At 55.2% G+C, this 18,525-nt stretch overlaps 1 protein-coding gene across 1 annotated transcript; it reads right to left on the bottom strand.

Moving 5' to 3' along the window:
* Positions 1 to 249: 249 nt before the first annotated feature.
* Positions 250 to 17,157, bottom strand: LOC121270115 (zinc finger protein 271-like). Its single transcript, XM_041175430.1, has 6 exons — positions 17,000 to 17,157; positions 16,035 to 16,126; positions 14,258 to 14,365; positions 8,575 to 8,750; positions 7,291 to 8,453; positions 250 to 1,933 (listed from the first exon to the last, which is right to left on the bottom strand). The coding sequence occupies exons 1-6, from the start codon at positions 17,155 to 17,157 to the stop codon at positions 364 to 366; spliced, it is 3,267 nt and encodes a 1,088-aa protein (XP_041031364.1). The 3' UTR covers positions 250 to 363.
* Positions 17,158 to 18,525: the final 1,368 nt, after the last annotated feature.

Raw genomic sequence — 18,525 nt, 5'->3', positions numbered from 1 at the left:
CCACAGTGCTGTTAGGGAGGGAGTACCAGGATTTTGTCCCTGTGGTGTAGGTACACCCACGGTGCTGTTAGGGAGGGAGTTCCAGGATTTTGTCCCCTGTGTGGTGTAGGTACACCTATGGCGCTGTTAGGGGGGGGGTTCCAGAATTTTGACCCAGCGACAGTGAAGGAACGGCCAATATATTTCCAAATCAGGAGTGTGAGGAGCTCGGAAGGGAACTTCCAGGTGATGGGTGTCCCCCCACGTGTCTGCTGCCCTTGTCCTTCTGGATGGTGGTGGTCGTGGGTTTGGAAGGTGCTGTCGAAGGAGCCTTGGTGAGTTGCGGCAGTGCATCTTGTAGATGGCAGAATCGGAGGAGTGCAGTCACGTGTGAAGTCCTTGGTGTTTCTGCAGGTGGGACGATCGGGTGAATCGCTTCCCACACACGGAGCAGGAGAAGGGCCTCTCCCCCGTGTGGACGCGCTGGTGGGTCAGCAGGTGGGAGGACTGGGTGAACCGCTTCCCGCACAAGAGGCAGGGGAAGGGCCTCTCCCCGGTGTGGACCCGCTGGTGACGCAGCAGAGTGGACGACAGGGCGAACTCCTTCCCGCAGGCCGAGCAGGCGAAGGGCCTCTCCCCGGTGTGGACCCGCCGGTGCCTCAGCAGGTGGGAGGAGCGGGTGAACCGCTTGCCGCACTCGGAGCAGGGGAAGGGCCTCTCCCCGGCACGGGCCCGCTGCTGCTGCCTCTTCGGCGGCTTCTTCTTCTTGGGGCTCCTCGGGTCCGTGTCCCGGCTGTGCCGCTGCTGGTGCTTGCAGAGGTGGGACAGCTGGTTGAACCGCCTCCCGCAGGCGGCGCAGCCGAAGGGCCTCTCGCCGGTGTGGACGCGCTGGTGCCGCAGCAGGTCGGACGATCGGGTGAAGCGCTTGCCGCAGGCGGTGCAGGTGAAGGGCCGCTCCCCCACGGGGACGCGCTGGTGCCTCAGCAGGTCGGAGGACCGGGTGAAGCCCTTCCCGCACACGGGGCAGGTGAAGGGCCGCTCGCCGGTGTGCAGCCGCCGGTGGGTCAGCAGGTGGGAGGACTGGTTGAAGCCCCTTCCGCACACGGAGCAGATGAAGGGCCGCTCGCCGGTGTGGACCCGCTGGTGCCGCAGCAGGGTGGACGACTCGGTGAACCTCTTCTCGCAGAGGGAGCAGGTGAAGGGCCGCTCGCCGGTGTGGAGCCGCTGGTGCCGCAGCAGGGTGGACGAATCGGTGAACCCTTTGCCGCAGAGGGAGCAGGTGAAGGGCCGCTCGCCGGTGTGGAGCCGCCGGTGCCGCAGCAGGGTGGAGGGCTTGGCGAACTCCTTGCCGCACTCGGGGCACGTGAGCGGTCTCTCTACGGCGCGGACCCGCCGCTGTTGCCTCTTCAGTGGCTTCTTCTTCTTGGGGCTCCTCAGGCCCGTGTCCCGGCTGTGCCGCTGCTGGTGCTTGCAGAGGTGGGACAGCTGGTTGAACCGCTTGCCGCAGACGGCGCAGCCGAAGGGCCTCTCCCCGGTGTGGACACGCAGGTGCCGCAGCAGGTTGCAGGAGCGGCCAAATTCCTTGCCGCAGACGGAGCAGGGGAAGGGCCTCTCGCCGGTGTGGACTTGCTGGTGCCGCAGCTGGTCGTACAGGCGGGTGAAGCGCTTGCCGCAGACGGAGCAGGTGAAGGGCCGCTCGCCGGTGTGGACCCGCTGGTGCCTGAGCAGGTGGGAGGACTGGTTGAAGCCCCTGCCGCACTTGGAGCAGGTGAAGGGCCGCTCGCCGGTGTGGACCCGCTGGTGCCGCAGCAGGAGGGAGGACAGGGCGAACCCTTTGCCGCAGACGGGGCAGGCGAAGGGCCGCTCGCCGGTGTGGCTGCGCCGGTGGGTCTCCAGCTCGGAGGGGTAACTGAAGCCCTTCCCGCAGTCCCCGCACTTGCATGGCCTCTCCCCACTTCGCCGGCACCGGTGCCTCCCCAGGCCGGCCGGGCGTCTGAACCCCCGCCCACAGGCGAGGCAGGCGTAGGGTTTGTCCGCGCTGCGGTTGCCGCTTCCCTCTTCCATGTCGCCGACAGGTCTTCGGGTCCTGGTGAACGGTGTGGGGGGGGGGTGGGGGTCGGACGGGTGGGTCTTCGCTTCCCGTCCGCAAACCCTCTCCGGAAAACCAAAAGCTGCTCTCCCTCCTCTTGCGTTGAAATCAGCCTCTCTCTCCTCCCCCACGCACACACGGTGTCACTGTCCCTTTAAATGACACAGGGACTGTCCCTTTAAATATGCAGATGGTCTGGCAGACCCCGCGCGCATGCTCAGTCAGGTTACCGTCCGGGCGCTGCACGCATGCTCAGTCGGCCGCAGGACAGCCGCTCCGGCACTGCGCCTGCGCGTTGAAACTCCTGCACCACCCCTCCCCCCCACCCCCGGGGCGGGGATGGCAACCGCCAAGGGGCCGAATGGTCGCCAGAAAGTAAGTTTTAGCCCCACAGCCGATTGAGTCAGCTGGAGGATGGGGATGGCTTGGGGAGGTGTTGTAGAGAAGCGGGCGGAGAAGAGAATCAAATAAAAAGGCTTCATCCGACTAACGGCGATACCGAACGGAGCGGTTGCGGCTGCGGTGGCGGCGCTGGGAAGAACAGACCACGTGACCCGTAGACTGTGACTGACAGTGCGGTGCCACCAATCTGGAGAGCCAAGGGCCGGAGGACCCAAAGACCGGCGGCGGGTCTTCCAGCCAATCAGAGGGCGAGTCCAAGGATTTGGGGGTGGGGCGGGCAGCGCCGTTGTGACGTCAACCGTCCACGGCGAGCGCGCGAGGCTGGAAGACGGCGGGTGAAGCTTGTGGCTCGTCCAATCGGAGGGCGTGCAACGCGGAGGAGGAGGAGGAGGCGGGGCCAGGATTCGGACTTCAGGCGCGCGGAGCAGAGCAGCGGCCCCTCCAACCAATCGGTGATCGCTCCGGGTAGACAGATGTGGTTGGGGGGAGGGGGTATGGGGAGAGAGGGTCTGGCGGCAAGAGAAGAGGCGGAGCCAACCCAGCACAGGCGCCTTGCCCACTCGGCCAGATGCGGGGGTGGGGGGAGCCTTCGCGCGCAGACGCAGTCCCTCGCCTTTCTGAGCGAGCGTCGTTGTGAGCATGCGCAAGGCACACGACTAGAGAAAGGACATGAGAGAGTTGCATTGCCCTAGCGGCCTGCCCCAACCCCCAGGAACTCAAAAAGCCAATGCAGCACTTTTTTTTTAAAGTGCAGGAAAAGCAGCAGCCAATTTGTGCATAGCAAGATCCCACAGTTGTCCCTGAGTGATCCAGATGATCTTTATCCCTTTCAATTTAAAAAGAAAGATTCATTCATTTAAAGGGGCATCACTGGCCAGGCCGGCATTTGTTGCCCATATCTAATTGCCCTTGTTCAGAGGGCATTTAACGGCCAACCAGAGTCCCCTCTATGCCAGACCAGGTGAGGATGGCAAAGGATTTCCTTCCCGAAGGGGCATTAGATGGGTTTCATGGACATTACTAGACTTTCAGCTCCAGATTTTTAATGAATTCAAATTCCACCAACTGCAGAGGCGGGATTCGGACCCCGGGTCCCCAGAGCGTCACCCTGGGACTCCAGCGACAATATCACCACACCGTCACCTCCCCTCATCGGCCAATCGATGTTGGTTATAACGGGGCGATATTTTACAATCACCTTGGAGCACAGGCAGGATCTCGCTTTAGCGTCGCATCCCCAACAGTGTGCACTGCTCCCTCGGTATTGTCCCTCCAACAGTGCAGCTCTCCCTCAGCACTGTCCCTCTGACAGTGTGTCCCTCCCTCAGCACTGACCCTCCGACAGTGCAGCTCAGCACTGACCCTCCGACAGTGCAGCTCTCCCTCAGCACTGACCCTCCGACAGTGCGGCTCTCCCTCAGCACTGTCCCTCCGACAGTGTGTCCCTCCCTCAGCACTGACCCTCCGACAGTGTGGCTCTCCCTCAGCACTGACTCTCCGACAGTGTGGCTCTCCCTCAGCACTGACCCTCTGACAGTGTGGCTCTCCCTCAGCACTGACCCTCTGACAGTGCGTCTCTCCCTCGGTACTGTCCCTCCGACAGTGCGGCTCAGCACTGACCCTCCAAAAGTGTGGCTCTCCCTCAATACTGACCCTCCGACAGTGCGGCTATCCCTCCGTACTGACCGTCCAACAGTGCGGCTCTCCCTCAGTACTGACCCTCCGACAGTGCGGCTCTTCCTCGGTACTGACCCTCTGGACAGTGCGGCTCTCCCTCAGCACAGACCCTCCGACAGTGCGGCTCTCCCTCAGCACTGTCCCTCCAACAGTGCGGCTCTCCCACAGCACTGACCCTCCGACTGTGTGGCGTTCCCTCAGCACTGACCCACCGACAGTGCGGCTCTCCCTCAGTAGTCCCTCTGATGGTGCGGCTCTCCCTCAGTCCTGTCCCTCTGGCAGTGCACCGCTCCTTCGGTATTGTCCCTCCGACAGTGCAGCTCTCCCTCAGTACTGTCCCTCCAACAGTGTGGCGCTCCCTCAGCACTGTCTCTCTCACAGTGCGGCTCTCCCTCAGCACTGACCGTCCGACAGTGCGGCTCTCCCTCAGTACTGACCGTCCGACAGTGCAGCTCTCCCTCAGTACTGACCCTCTGACAGTGCAGCTCTCCCTCAGCACTGACCGTCCGACAGTGCGGCTCTCCTTCAGTACTGACCCTACGACAGTGCGGCTCTCCCTCAGTACTGACCCTCTGACAGTGCGGCACTCTCTCAGTACTGACCCTCTGACAGTGCAGGGCTCCCTCAGTACTGACCCTCAGGGGTCACTGAAGAAATTCCTCCTCATCTCAGTCCTAATTGGCCGACCCCTTATTCTGAGACTGTGTCCTCAGGTTCTGGACACCCCCCAGCTAGGGGGAAAACATCCTCCCTGCATCCACCTGTCGATGCCTGTTGAACATTTCAACAAGATCACCTCTGATTCTTCGAAACTCTAGAGAGTACAGGCCCAGTCTCCTCAATCTCTCCTTGCGGGACAACCCTGCTACCCCAAGAATCAGTCTGGTGAACCCCTGCTGCACTCCCTCCCGGGCAAGTGTATCCTTCCTTAGGTAAGGAGACCAAAAGTGCACATGATACTCCAGGTGTGGTCTCACCAAGACCCTGTACAGCTGCAGTAAGACATCCTTGCTCTTGTACTCAAATCCTCTTGAGATGAAGGCCAAGGTACCATCTGCCTTCCTAACTGCTCACTGCTGCTGCATCTTAGCTTTCAGTGACTCATGAACAAGGACACCCAGGTCCCTCTGCATATCTGCACTTCCCAATCTCTCTCCATTTAAGAAAGATTCTGTGTGGATAACCTCACATGTATCCATTGTCATATTTCATCTTGCCCACTCACTAAGCTTGTTGAGGACACTTTGCAACCCCCCCACGGCTGGGAACCATGCACCGATCCTTGCGGTACTCCACGAGTCGCAGCCTGCCACCCTGAGAGTGACCCGTTTATTCTTACTCTCTCTCTCTTTTCTGTCCGTTAACCAATGCACAATGCAGGCCAGTATTTACCCCATGATCCCATGTGCTCGAATTTTGTTTACTCACCTCCTGTGTGGGACCTTATCAACATGCTTCTGAATGTCCAAACACACCATACATCCACTGGTTCCCCCTCATCTACTCTGCTTGTTGTAAGGAACATTTCATTTCATTTCTGTTGGACTGTTGTACATCTTTTTATTTTTTGCCGGACTGTGGTAAAATTACAATGGCTGCAGTTGAAAGACATGTCCACTGGAACAGGATGAGAGACATATACAATGTTGCAGTCCTGGAACAGAGTGTGCCATGAAAGTCAGGATGGTACCAGAAAGGAGTCCTGGAGCAAGGGAGCTACCTGACAACAGCATTTTAATTGGCTCCGGAGCAGGTGAACAGGTTTTTTTTTGTGTGAGTGCAGCAGAATAGCTCCTAGCCTGAAAGGAAAAGGACCTAAAACCGCTTTCTCCTGTGTGTGGAAGATTCCAGTAATTCCCCTACCATAATAGCTCGCTGTTTTTTTCCCCTTCATATCTCTATAACCCAGTCTCTCTCTCCGAGGAAACCCCTGTCAAGAGGCAAAGAGGAAAATCACTGTGAGCGACATCGAAAGGCAAAGTACTCAGCCTGCGCACTAGACACTGCAAGTGTTGGAAGACCACCTCGCGTCATCAACAAAAGAACCAAAAGGAATTTGGGTCACATCAATCAAAATCAACCCATCGAATCCTGCACTCTGGTATTGGTGCTATTAAACTGTTTTATCCCCACCCTTAAAATCCATGTTTTGTGTGTCTTACGTGTATTGTATATATGTGTGGGTGTATGGGGATTTTGGAAGGGGTTAGAGTTTAAGTTATAGTGTTAGAAATTAGCAGTTCATATCTCTTTCTTTTGCCACTGGTTAACGAAAGTTTGTTCAATAAACAGTTATTTCCTTATTAAGTTTCCAAACCTGGTGCTCACATTGTGTTAACCTAAATTCAACAGTTCGGTAGAATTGGGGAAAATCTGGTGTGGTTTGATCAAACTTTTCACACTTGTTGGGGCTCAGGGACCAGAGGGGCTGGATATTACAGTGCACTATCCCCCGTGAGTCGTGACACAGTGACCTCCTCGAAAACAAAACGCCCCATGGGTCACCGCCTGCCATCCCGATCGTGACCCATTTATCCCTAACTCTCTGTTTTCTGCCTCTTTAACCAATCCTCAATCCCCGCCAGGATATCACCCCCAATCCCACGCACTTGAAGTCTGTTTACTAACCTGCGCGGGACCTTAATGAAATCCTCTCGAAAATCCCAAGTACCACCACATCCACTGGTTCCCCCTTTATCTAATTACGTCCTCAAGAAAACACCAACAGCTTTCCCTTTAGGAAATCCTTCATTGCCAACACCTTGGTGAGAATACTGTGTGCATTCCGATAAAGAGCCTTTAATTCTGCCGTTTTATTTCATATCTTGACTCCGTTTGAACGCTGGCCTTTCGATTCTGCTGTCGTCCACTCATGTTTCCTTACTCTTCTGCTTCCCATGACCAGTTTTGTTGCTCTCCTGTCTGAAGTCCCTCCCAGGTTCCCACCCACCCAACAAGCCAGTTTATAAATCCTCCCCGACACCACCAGCGAATCTCCCCGGTGACGATATCGTGCACAAGATCCCACGGCCACTATTCGGAAGGCGAGTGGTGGAGTTCTCCCCGGGGCGCTGGTCATAATTCATGAGCTCCAGTCCGGGAATCTGATGAAACCGGCAGCAGGATCGGAGCAGGGTGGTCACGTGTGGACGCGCTGGTGTCTCAGCAGGTGGGAGGACCGAGTGAAGCCCTTCCCGCAGGCCGAGCAGGTGAAGGGCCTCTCCCCGGTGTGGACGCGCTGGTGTCTCAGCAAGTGGGACGACTGAGTGAAGCACCTCCCGCAGGCCGAGCAGGGGAAGGGCCTCTCCCCGGTGTGGATGCGCTGGTGGGTCAGCAGGTCGGAGGATCGGGGGAATCGCTTGCCGCACTCGGAGCAGGGGAACGGCCTCTTCCCGCTGTGGACACGCCGGTGGGTCAGGAGGTGGGAGGACTGGGCGAAGCCCTTGCCGCACTCGGGGCAGGTGAAGGGCCGCTCGCCGGTGTGGGCCCGCTGGTGCGCCAGTAGGTCGGAGGACCGGGTGAAGCCCTTCCCGCACTCGGGGCAGGGGAACAGCCTCTCCCCCGCGTGGACCCGCCGGTGCGTCAGGAGGTGGGACGACTGGTTAAATCCCTGCCCGCACTCGGAGCAGGTGAAGGGCCTCTCCCCGGTGTGGACGCGCCGGTGCCTCAGCAGGTGGGAGGACCGGGTGAACCCCTGCCCGCAGGCGGGGCAGGTGAAGGGCCGCTCGCCGGTGTGGACCCGCCGGTGGGTCAGCAGGTCGGACGGGCGGGTGAAGCCCCTCCCGCACTGGGGGCAGGCGAAGGGCCGCTCGCCGGTGTGGACCCGCCGGTGGGCCAGGAGGTCGGAGGACTGGGCGAACCCCTTGCCGCAGGCTGAGCAGGGGAAGGGCCGCTCCCCGGTGTGGGCCCGCCGGTGCCTCACCAGGTCGGAGGCGCGGGCGAAGCCCCTCCCGCACTCGGGGCAGGCGAGGGGCCGCTCCCCGGGGTGGGCGCGCCGGTGGGCCTCCAGCTCGAAGGGGTGGCCGAACCCCCTCCCGCGGCCCCCCCCCCCCCGCTCCCGGCCCCGCTGCCACTGGTGCCTCTGGAGGTCGGTGGGTCCTCTGAACCTGCGTCCGCAGGCGGGGCAGGCGTTCGGTGGGTCCGCGCCGGGGGCGCCGCTCCCCCACCCCCCCTCCTTCCACGTGGCCGACGGTCTTCGGGCCCCGGCGAACGGTGCGGGTCGGACGGGCGGAGGGGTTGTTTCTGGAACCTTCTCTCCCTCTCTCTCTTTCTCCGTGAAAACACATTCGATGTCGGCGGTAAAAATCTCAAGGGGGGGGGAATTCGGTCGCCCGGCTTCACTTTGGACGTCACTCCGGAACCTGCTCGACCTTTCCTCCTCTGTCTCTCTCTCTCTCTGTCAGGGTGTCGCTGCCCCTTTAAATCACAGGTGACCGTGTCCCTTTAAATATGCAAATCAGCCCGCCGGGCGCTGTGCACATGCTCAGTCGGCTCGGCGGCGGCGGCGGCGACGGCACTGCGCCTGCGCGCTGGATTCCTGAGGAGTCGGGGGAGGAGCAGAAAGGCCGCTGCCGCCGCCGAGGGGCCCGTCGGGAAATTGAGTCTTTAATCGCCGAAAGGCCGAGAGTGACTTCGGATCGCAAGGGGAGTGAGAGAGAGAGAAAATCTAATAAACGACGAAAGCCTGAGCGTTGAACCGCGGCCGAAGCACCGAATGGAGTCGAGGCGGCGCTGGGCCGGGACACGTGACCCCCTCCGCGACCGTTGGCGGGTAGGAGGAGGCGGGGCCTGGCCGCTGACCGACGTGCTCTCCCTCCAATAGGAGGAGCGTGTGGGAGCTGGGGGCGGCGGGGAGGTGTGGTTTCGGCTGGCCATCCAATCAGTGGCGGCTGGGGTGAGTGGGCGGGGCCAAGCAGCCGTTCCACCCCCCCCAACCACCAGAGTCGCCTGGTGCGTGTGCTGGGGGACTTTGTGACGTCGGCACAGCCGCCCCGCGCACGACCGACCCGACGCGTGCGCTCTCCGACCAATAGGAAGATGGTCTGGCTCTGGAGGACCGAGAACTACCCCCCCCACCCCGCGAGCCAAGGTGGGGGAGGGGCAAACGTGTGCACCCACACACACCCCCCTCCATGCGAACGGTGGCTCGTAGCCCGCGCATGCGCATCCGCTTCGCGCTGGGCCGAAGGAGGAGGCGGGGCCAATCCATGCGCGGGCTCCTCCCGGCCCTCTCGATGGTGGACGGAGCTTTGCCGCGCAAGCGCGCTCGCCCGCGTTTTTCGGGGCACTTTGACAACAATTCACACCGCATGAGAAGAGAGTGCTGGAAGCTGCACATTAAGCCCCACACACCGGACCCTGTTCTGGACAGACAGAAAGAACACGTGCACACATTGCGCCCGCTTCACCCGGGACAAAACAGGTGCCAGCCATTCGCTGGTTCATTCCTCGCCATTGACCATCCAGGGCCAGGCTGCCTGGTTTAAATTTTCAAACAATGCTTTGGCAGCGAACTCCCTCAGTCACCGTCATTGGTACAATCTCTGTGGCAACCCCCCTCCCCCCCGCCCCGCCAATCAAATTCCACTTGCCAACCAACCAGATCACTGTCTTCGCAAGCAGTGTGAATTGTTGTTTTCCCCTTGTATTGGGATCCCTGCGAAGTGTCTGGGCGAGGGCAAGATGAAAATCTTTGACACGTCCCTGTTTTCAGCAACGCTCAGTTTCTGCATGACCAAACGGCCACTGTTTACTTTGCAGAAGCTGGACAGATTTTCACACATCCCGGCTGTTTTGCTTTTGGCAGAGCCTCTTGCTTCTTTCTTTCAGGCTCTGAAATGTTCCCTGTGTTCTACTCTCAGGCACAGCGCCCCCGAGCCACATAAGGGGGTGCGAGGATGCTAGATGAGGATTCCGGAACTAGGGGGAGGGGGGTCACTGTTTTAAGACAGAGATCGGGAGAAATCTTTACACTCACAGGGCCGTTAGTCTTTGGAACTCTCTTTCTCAAAAGGCGGTGGGAGCGGAGTCTTTCAATATTTATAAGGCAGAGCCGGATGGATTCTTGATTAAAAAGGGGGTGAAAGGTTATCGGGGGGGTGGGGAGTGGGGAATGAGGGGTTGAGGTTACCATCAGATCAGCCACGATCTGTTGAACGGCGGAGAAGGCATGAGGAGCCGAGCGGCCCACTCCTGCCCCTAACTCATACGTTCGGGTGCAAACCGAGGGGGCAGCCCCCTCCCCCATCTGCCCTCTCAGGTGGATGTAAAGACCCGTCCAACCCCCGCCATTATTTGGAAAGTGAGCAGAGGAGCTCCTCGCCCCGCCCCACCCCCTCCCCTCCCCCCCCACCCCATCCCCCATCCACCGGCGTGTCCTGGCCAACATTTCACTCTCAACCAATCTCGCTTAAAAAATACTCTGACAAAAGATCCTCTCTGGTTGTGGAGGCCGACTGCAGACAAAGGTGTCCTGAGGCTGTGACTTTCTGCAGGTATTCGGAGGGGGGGCTGGTGGTGGGGTGTGGAGGAACATCAGCAATCATGCTGTGTCTCGTTGCGGAGGTGAGGATGGGTCAACTGAAGACTGATTCCAGTTGGGGATAGTGCGGCTCCCTTGGCAAAGCTAAACTCACCAAAGCAGAAGATGAACGCCGCCTAGAGTAGAATTCACAGTAGTACTGGAAGAATTTGAATCGGTGCTGGTATTCTGCCTTGAAGCTCCATTCAGACCACTTGGTGTGCAAGCGCTATTGCTATCTATAGACTGTTACACTTGTACTTGTTGAGATAGGTTTTTTTTAATTCATTCATGGGTTGTGGGTACCCCTGGGACACTAGCCAGGTTAGCATTTATTGCCCATCTCTGGAGCCACATGTCGGCTAGCAGATTTCCTTCTCTGAAAGGTGTTAGAGAACCAGATGGGTTTTTTTTTTTAAACAATATTCACCATCAGGCTTTTAATTCCAGATTTTTATTAAATTCGAAATTCTACCATCTGCCTTAGCAGGATTCGAACCCGGTTTCCCCCGGAGCGTTACCCTGGGTCTCGGGATTACCGACCCAAGGGCAATACCACTACACCTTCGCCTCCCTTACGCTTCACGCAATTACAGAATCTGTGCCGTTCAGAAGGAGGCCATTCAGCCCTTCGAGTCTGCACTGGCTCTCCGAAAGAGCATTCCACCTCGTCCCTCTTCCCTACCTTATTCCCCCCCCGTAACCCCGCACGTTCTTTCTTTTCAGTTAGCAAAGGAGTACACGGTGAATGGGAGGACCCCAGGAAGTACAGAGGATCAGAGGGTACCTTGGCGGGCATGTCCATAGATCCTCGAAGGCAGCCAGGGCAGGTGGATAAGGTGGTTTAAGAGGGCACATGGGATACTTTGCCTTTTTTAGCCGAGGCATCGAATATAAGAGCAGGGAGTTTATAAAACGTTAGTCAGGCCACAGCTAGAGTACTGTGCGCAGTTCTGGTTGCCACACTATAGGAAGGATGTGACTGCACTGGAGGGGGTGCAGAACAGATTCACCAGGATATTGCCAGGGCTGGAGTGTTTCATCTATGAGCAGAGGTTAGGTAGGTTGCCTTTGTTTTTCTTAGAGCAGAGAGTCTGAGGGGGGAACCTGATAGAGGTATACAAAATTATGAGGGGCATAGATAGGGTAGATAGGAATAAACTTTTCCCCTTAGTGGAGGGGTCAATAACCAGGGGGCATAGATTTAAGGTAAGGGGCAGGAGGTTTAGAGGGGATTTTTCACCCAGAGGGTGGGGGGGGGGGGTGGGTATCTGGAACTCACCGCCTGAAAGGGTGGTAGAGCAGGGAACATTCACAATATTTTATAAGTATTTAGATGAACATCTGAAACACCATAACATACAAGGCTATGGGCTGGAAAATGGGATTAGAGTAGAATGGGGCTTGTTGACTGGTGCACACACGATGGGCTGAAGGGCCTTCTTCCATGCTGTAAAACTCTACGACTCTAATCCGATTCCCTTTTGGATGCCTCATTCGAACCTGCCTCCACCACCCTTTCAGGAAGTTCATTCCAGAGTCCAACCACCCTCTGGGTGGAAAAGAAATGTTTCCTCGCATCACTTTTACTCTGACTGCCAATTATTTGGTCGTGGCGCCTTCTAGGAATCGACCACAGGAGACCCAGGCACAGGTTAGTGATTGTTTTATTCAAGCGAGCGTGGGGAGAGTCTGCCTCAGACTGGCTAAAACAGAACTCTACCGATTACAGGAAAGCTGTCTGTTTCATACATGGCTGGTCACGTACACATTGCGTTATTCAAATTCTAATCTTCTCAGTACATGGTAAGCAGATGTCTTCAGTCCCCTGACACTGTTTGTCGTCACCCTTATCTGTTTATTCTCATCCCCCCCCTTCTGTCTTCTAATCCCTTATGATCCCCCAAGGTCTTCCTGGAGAGCTCTGCTAGTAGCGCCCCGATGGCGTGCAAAGTTCACTGGAGAATCCCCTGACATTTGGTTTTGCTAACAGAAGTCCCTGTTTAACTCCTGCATGCGGCCTGTAATAACCTGTAATGGTGTTGAGCAATAAAATATTCTGATGCTCCTTTAGATGAATTTCTGCTCACGTTTCTTGAATTGGGGGATTTGGGGATTGGGGGGTGGAGTGGTTGGAGGCGGGGCGTAGCTAGAGCAGGAACCATCGTCAAAGATTTTATGTTCCCAATGCACTTTTTTTTTAAAAGGTGTCTGCAAAATCGACTAAGTGAAACAGCAGAGCTTCCTTAATTGAAAAAAAAAAACCCCCGACAAAAATCACCGGCTCACAAAAACCGGAAGGCTTTATCCTTTGCGTAAGACTCTTTGTGGAGTTGGCACCTCAGAACCTTTTCCCACATACTCCGCCGAGACATGGAGTGCTGTCGAAGATCAAGGCCACACAGTGCAGAAGAGGCCCTTCGGCCCATCGAGTCTGTGCACCGGACACGCGAGAAACACCTGATCCCATTGACCAGCACTTGGCCCCCACAGCCTTGAATGTTAGGAGGTGCCGAGCGCTCATCCAGGTGCTTTTTAAAGGATGTGAGGCTAACCCACCTCCAACACCCTCCCAGGCAGCGCATTCCAGACCCTCACCACCCTCTGGGTAAAAAAGTTTCTCCTCACATCCCCCCACTAAACCTCCTGCCCCTCGTCTTGAACTTATGTCCCCCTCGTGACTGACCCTTCAACTAAGGGGAACAGCTGCTCCCTATCCACCCTGTCCATGCCCCTCATAATCTTGTCCACCTCGATCAGGTCGCCCCTCAGCCTTCTCTGCTCCAACGAAAACAACCCAAGTCTATCCAAACCTCTCTTCATCACTTAAATGTTTCATCCCCAGGCAACATCCTGGTGAATCTCCTCTGCACCCCGTCCAGTGCAATCACATCCTTCCTGTAATGTGGTGACCAGAACTGCACACAGTACTCCAGCTGTGGCCTCACCAAAGTTCTATACACGTGGGGCTGGCTGTGCCCATGGGGTCTCCAGCCCGGAGGGGTGAGTGAACCCCCTTCCCGCAGTCCCCACACCTTGTGTGGCCTCTCCCCGGCCTCGCCCGCACCAGTGCCTCTCGAGGTCGGACGGGCGTCTGAATCCATGTCCGCAGGCGGGGCACACGTTTGGTTTGTCCGCACTGTGGGTGCTGTCTCCCCCCCTTCCAGGTCTTCAGGTCCTGATGAATCGAGTGCCTCCACTGAATGTCCACGCAACGTTTGACCTGAGCTCCCTGTCGAAAATCCTCCCCTCAAGGGACGAAAGCGTCACCTAACTTCACACAGTTGTAAAGGACGTAACTTTATTTCTTGGACTGTGGCTTTAAGATTGGACTGCGGCTTTAAAAAAAAACGACCATGGCTGCAGTCTTAAAAGACGTGTTCACTGGAGCAGGAAAAAGAAAACCTTACAATGTTGCCATCTCCGGGAACAGTGCGTGCCAGGATGGACAGAATGGTGCTTGGAAAGGAGACTTGGCTTAAGAGGGAAACTGCCTCGCAATGGCATTTTGATTGTCTCCTGACCAAGTGGCCAGGTTCTGTGTGAGGGTAGTGCAGTCGATCAGCTCCTAGCTTGAAAAGATGAAAGACCTGAAACCGCCCTCTCCTGTGTTTCATAAGACTCCAGTAATCCAGCCATAGTAGCGAGCTGGCTGTTCCTCGCGCCGCTGTATCCTGCTTTCCTTGAGAAACCCCAGTCTGGAGGAAAAGGGGGGAAGAATCACCAGAGGAGGCATTAAGAGCAAGTTTCAAACTGAGAACTACAGGCTGCAGGTGCTGGGAGAGCACCTCATGTCAGCTACAACAACCTGCAAGGAATTCGGAAAAGCAATCAAAGTCAACCCATCTAACCCAGAACTCCAGATTGGTGCCATTGAACTGTTTTATCTCACCCTTAAAATCCATGGTTATATGTGTGTATCATATATATGTGTGTCTGTATCTTATGTATATGTCTGTGTGTGTGTATCTTTTATGTGTGTGTGTATATCTTATATATGTATGTGTGTATCATATATGTGTGTGTGTATCATATATGTGTGTGTGTATCATATATGTGTGTGTGTATCTTATATATAAATTGTGTGTGTATCTTATATGTGTGTGTGTATATCTTATATGTGTGTGTGTATCTTATATATGTGTGTGTATCTAATATATGTGTGTATCTAATATATATGTGTATGTGTGTATCTTATATGTGTGTGTATATTATATGTGTGTGTGAGTATCATATATATGTGTGTGCGTATCTTATAGATATATGGGTGTGCATATCTTATGTGTGTGTGTATCTTATGTGTGTGTGTATCTTATATATATCTGTGTGTGTGTATCTTATATATATGTGTGTGTGAGTATCTTATATATATGTGTGTGTGTGTATATCTTGTGTCTATCTTATATGTGTGTCTGTATCTTATGTGTGTGTGTGTGTGTGTGTATCTTATATATAAATGTGTGTGTATCTTATATATATATGTGTGTGTGTGTGTTTGTGTGTGTGTGTGTGTGTTTGTGTGTTTGTGTGTGTGTGTGTGTGTGTGTGAGTATCTTATATATAAGTGTGTGTGTGTATAGAGTCATACGGGTCTACAGCACAGAAAAAGGCCCTTTGGCCCATCGAGTCTGCACCAGTCAAACAAATACCTAATTATGCAACTCCCATTTTCCAGCACTAGGCCCACAGCCTTGTATACCATGTGGCATCGCTAGTGTACATCCAAATACTTCTTCAATGTTAAGAGGGTTTCTGCCTCTACCACCCTTTCAGGCAGCGAGTTCCAGATTCCCACCAGCCTCTGGGTGAAAAAATTCTTCCTCACATCCCCTCCTAAACCTCCTGCCCCCCCCCCTTACCTTAAATCTATGCCCCCTGGTTATTGATCCCTCCACCAAGGGGGAAACGTCCCTTCCTGTCTACCCTATCTATACACCTCATCATTTTATACACCTCAATCATGTCCCCCGTCAATCTCCTTTGCTCCTAGGAAAATAACCCCAGTCTAAACAATCTCTCCTCATAGCTAAAACTCTCCAGCCCAGGCAACATCCTGGTAAATCTCCTCTGCTCTCTCTCCAGTGCAATCACATCCTTCCCTATAATGTAGATTCCAGATCTGCACGCAATACTCTAGCTGTGGCCTCACCAGCATTTCACACAGTTGGGGTTTGAGAAGGGGTAGAATTTAAGTCATAGAGTTAGAAATTAGCAGTTCATATATCTTTCTATCGCTGCTGGTTTATGGTTGATTTGTTTAATAAACAGTTATTTACTCGTTAAGCTTCCAATCGTGGCGCTCGTATCCTTTTAACCCGAATTAAATGGTTAGGTAGAAGTGGGGCAGTTTGGTGGGCTAATCCTCACCCTTGTCACGGCTGGGAGAGCAGTGGGATTTGAAGTCACAGCGCACCATCCCCAGAGGCTCCTGACCAAGTTTGGGGTCTCGAGTCCGGAATCTTTTCGGAACAAGAGACAAAGATAATTCGGGTGCAGATTTAGTGGGTAATTAAAAGCTTAAAATGGAAACACCAGGTTTGTTGCAGTCAAGAATTAAGATGGTGCTGTAAACTGCTAAAACCTTCCTGCAAGGCGGGGGGGGGGGGGGGGGAATCTTCTTCACTCAGAGAGTGGCGAGAGTGTGGAACGAGCTGCCACCTGACGTGGTAAATGCGGGCTCACTCTTAAGGTTTTAAGAATAAATTGGATAGATCCATGGATGGGAGAGGTCTGGAGGGCTATGGACTGGGTGCAGGTCAACAGGACTGGCGGAGTAACATTCCGGCACAGAGTAGAGGGGCCGAAGGGCCTGTTTTCTGTGCCGTAGTGTTCTATGGATCTAAGTGAAAGAGGCATACCCTGACGGTTTTACAAGGAATCACAAGAACCAGGTTAATCGGACTGGCGAGTAAATTGGGAGCAGGATTGCCTGGCCAAAGCCGGAGGGGGTGGGGGGTGGGGGGGGATGCGTGGAGATAATTGAGGGTACAGCGCGGCATTTACAAGTCAGAAGTGACCAGCCGGTGCCAGTGGGTCACAGCTGGATGTAGCGAGATTCCAGTTAGAAATGGTTAAAAAAAAAACTCGAACTCCTGACAAGCAAAGGAAACGAGGGGTGGTTGGGGGGGCGGGGGGGCGGGGGGGGGGGGGGGGTGGAAAGAAAAATGTTTAAGTTTGTTCAAGCTCTTCCAAAACTTGAAGGAAAAGATGTCGAAGGGGTCTTTTATTTCATTTGAAAAGGCGGCGAAACGGATGGACTGGCCAAAGGGAGAATTGGACATTTCCCCTGCAGAGCGAGTTGACAGGTGGAGCACAGGAAATTCGTGCCTCACCGTCGGATACTAGGGATTATGACGTGGCGGGGAAAAGGCCATTTCGGGTCCATCTGAGTCGGCCCCTGAGGCAAGCGGACAGAAATGAATGTAGATAAAGAGAGATTAGAAAAAGGGGGCCGGGATGGAGTAGAGAGCTCGTTGAACTCAATATTCATTGCGGAAGGCTGTAAAGTGCCTAGTCGGAAGATGAGGTGCTGTTCCTCCAGTTTGCGTGGGGCTTCACTGGAACAATGCAGCAGGCCAAGGATGGACATGTGGGCATGAGAGCAGGGTGGAGTGTTAAAATGGCAAGCGACAGGGAGGTCTGGGTCATGCTTGCGGACAGACCGAAGGTGTTACCCAAAGCGGGTCACCCAGTCTGTGTTTGGTCCCTCCAATGTAGAGGAGACTGCATTGGGAGCAGCGAATGCAGTAGACTAAGTTGAGGGAAGTACAAGTGAAGTGCTGCTCATACTACTCACACACTCACTTACTTACTCACTCACTCACACTCACCCACCCACGCACCCCATTCACTCACACACTCACTCACACCCAACTACATTCACCCACCTACACTCACCCACACCCACCCACACTCACCCACACACACCCACACCCACCTACACTCACCCACACCCACCTACACTCATCGACACCCACCCACACTCACCTACACCCACCTACACTCACTCACCCACATTCACCCTTCCACACACACCCACACCAACTCACTCACACACCCACACTCTCAATCAACCACATTCACCCACCCACACTCACTCACACACCCACACTCTCACTCAACCACACTCACTCACACACACATACACACACTCACTCACACACCCACACTCACTCACACACCCACACTCACTCACACACCCAAACTCTCACTCAACCACACTCTCACTCACCCACCCATACACACCCACACCCACACTCACTCGCACACCAACACTCACTCGCACACCCACACTCACTTGCAAACCCACACTCACTTGCACACCCACACTCACACTCAATCTCACTCACCCACCCACACACACCCACACTCACTCATCCACCCACACTCACTCACACACTCACACTCTCACTCAACCTCACTCACCCACCCACACACACACACACACATCCAAACTCACTCACACACCCACACTCTCACTCACCCACCCACCCATACTCTCACTCACTCACCCACACTCTCACTCACTCACCCACCCACACTCTCACTCACCCAACCACACTCTCACTCACTCACTCTCACTCAATCACCCACACTCTCACTCACTCACCCACCCACACTCTAACTCAATCACCCACCCACACTCTCACTCACTCACCCACCCACACTCTCACTCACTCACCCACCCACACTCTCACTCACTCACCCACCCACACTCTCACTCACTCACCCACCCACACTCTCACTCACTCACCCACCCACACTCTCACTCACTCACCCACTCACTCACCCACACTCTCACTCACTCACCCACACTCTCACTCACCCACCCACACTCTCAATCACTCACTCACCCACA

The sequence above is a fragment of the Carcharodon carcharias genome, chromosome 27 (assembly GCF_017639515.1).
Source record: "Carcharodon carcharias isolate sCarCar2 chromosome 27, sCarCar2.pri, whole genome shotgun sequence".
NCBI classification, from domain to species: Eukaryota; Metazoa; Chordata; class Chondrichthyes; order Lamniformes; family Lamnidae; genus Carcharodon; species Carcharodon carcharias.
The sequence above is the reverse complement of the archived record's forward strand: the minus strand, read 5'-3'. Positions and strand labels throughout refer to the sequence as shown.

Excerpts from the sequence above, each read along its gene's own strand:
- LOC121270115 (XM_041175430.1), bottom strand. The coding sequence starts at position 17,157 with ATGAATATTGAGTTCAACGAGCTCTCTACTCCATCCCGGCCCCCTTTT. Across the intron at positions 14,366-16,034 it reads CTCTCCCAGCCGTGACAAGG|ACTGGGGTTTCTCAAGGAAA; the intron begins GTGAGGATTAGC and ends CTTTTCCTCCAG. Across the intron at positions 8,454-8,574 it reads TTAAAGGGACACGGTCACCT|ATTTTTACCGCCGACATCGA; the intron begins GTGATTTAAAGG and ends CCCCCCCTTGAG.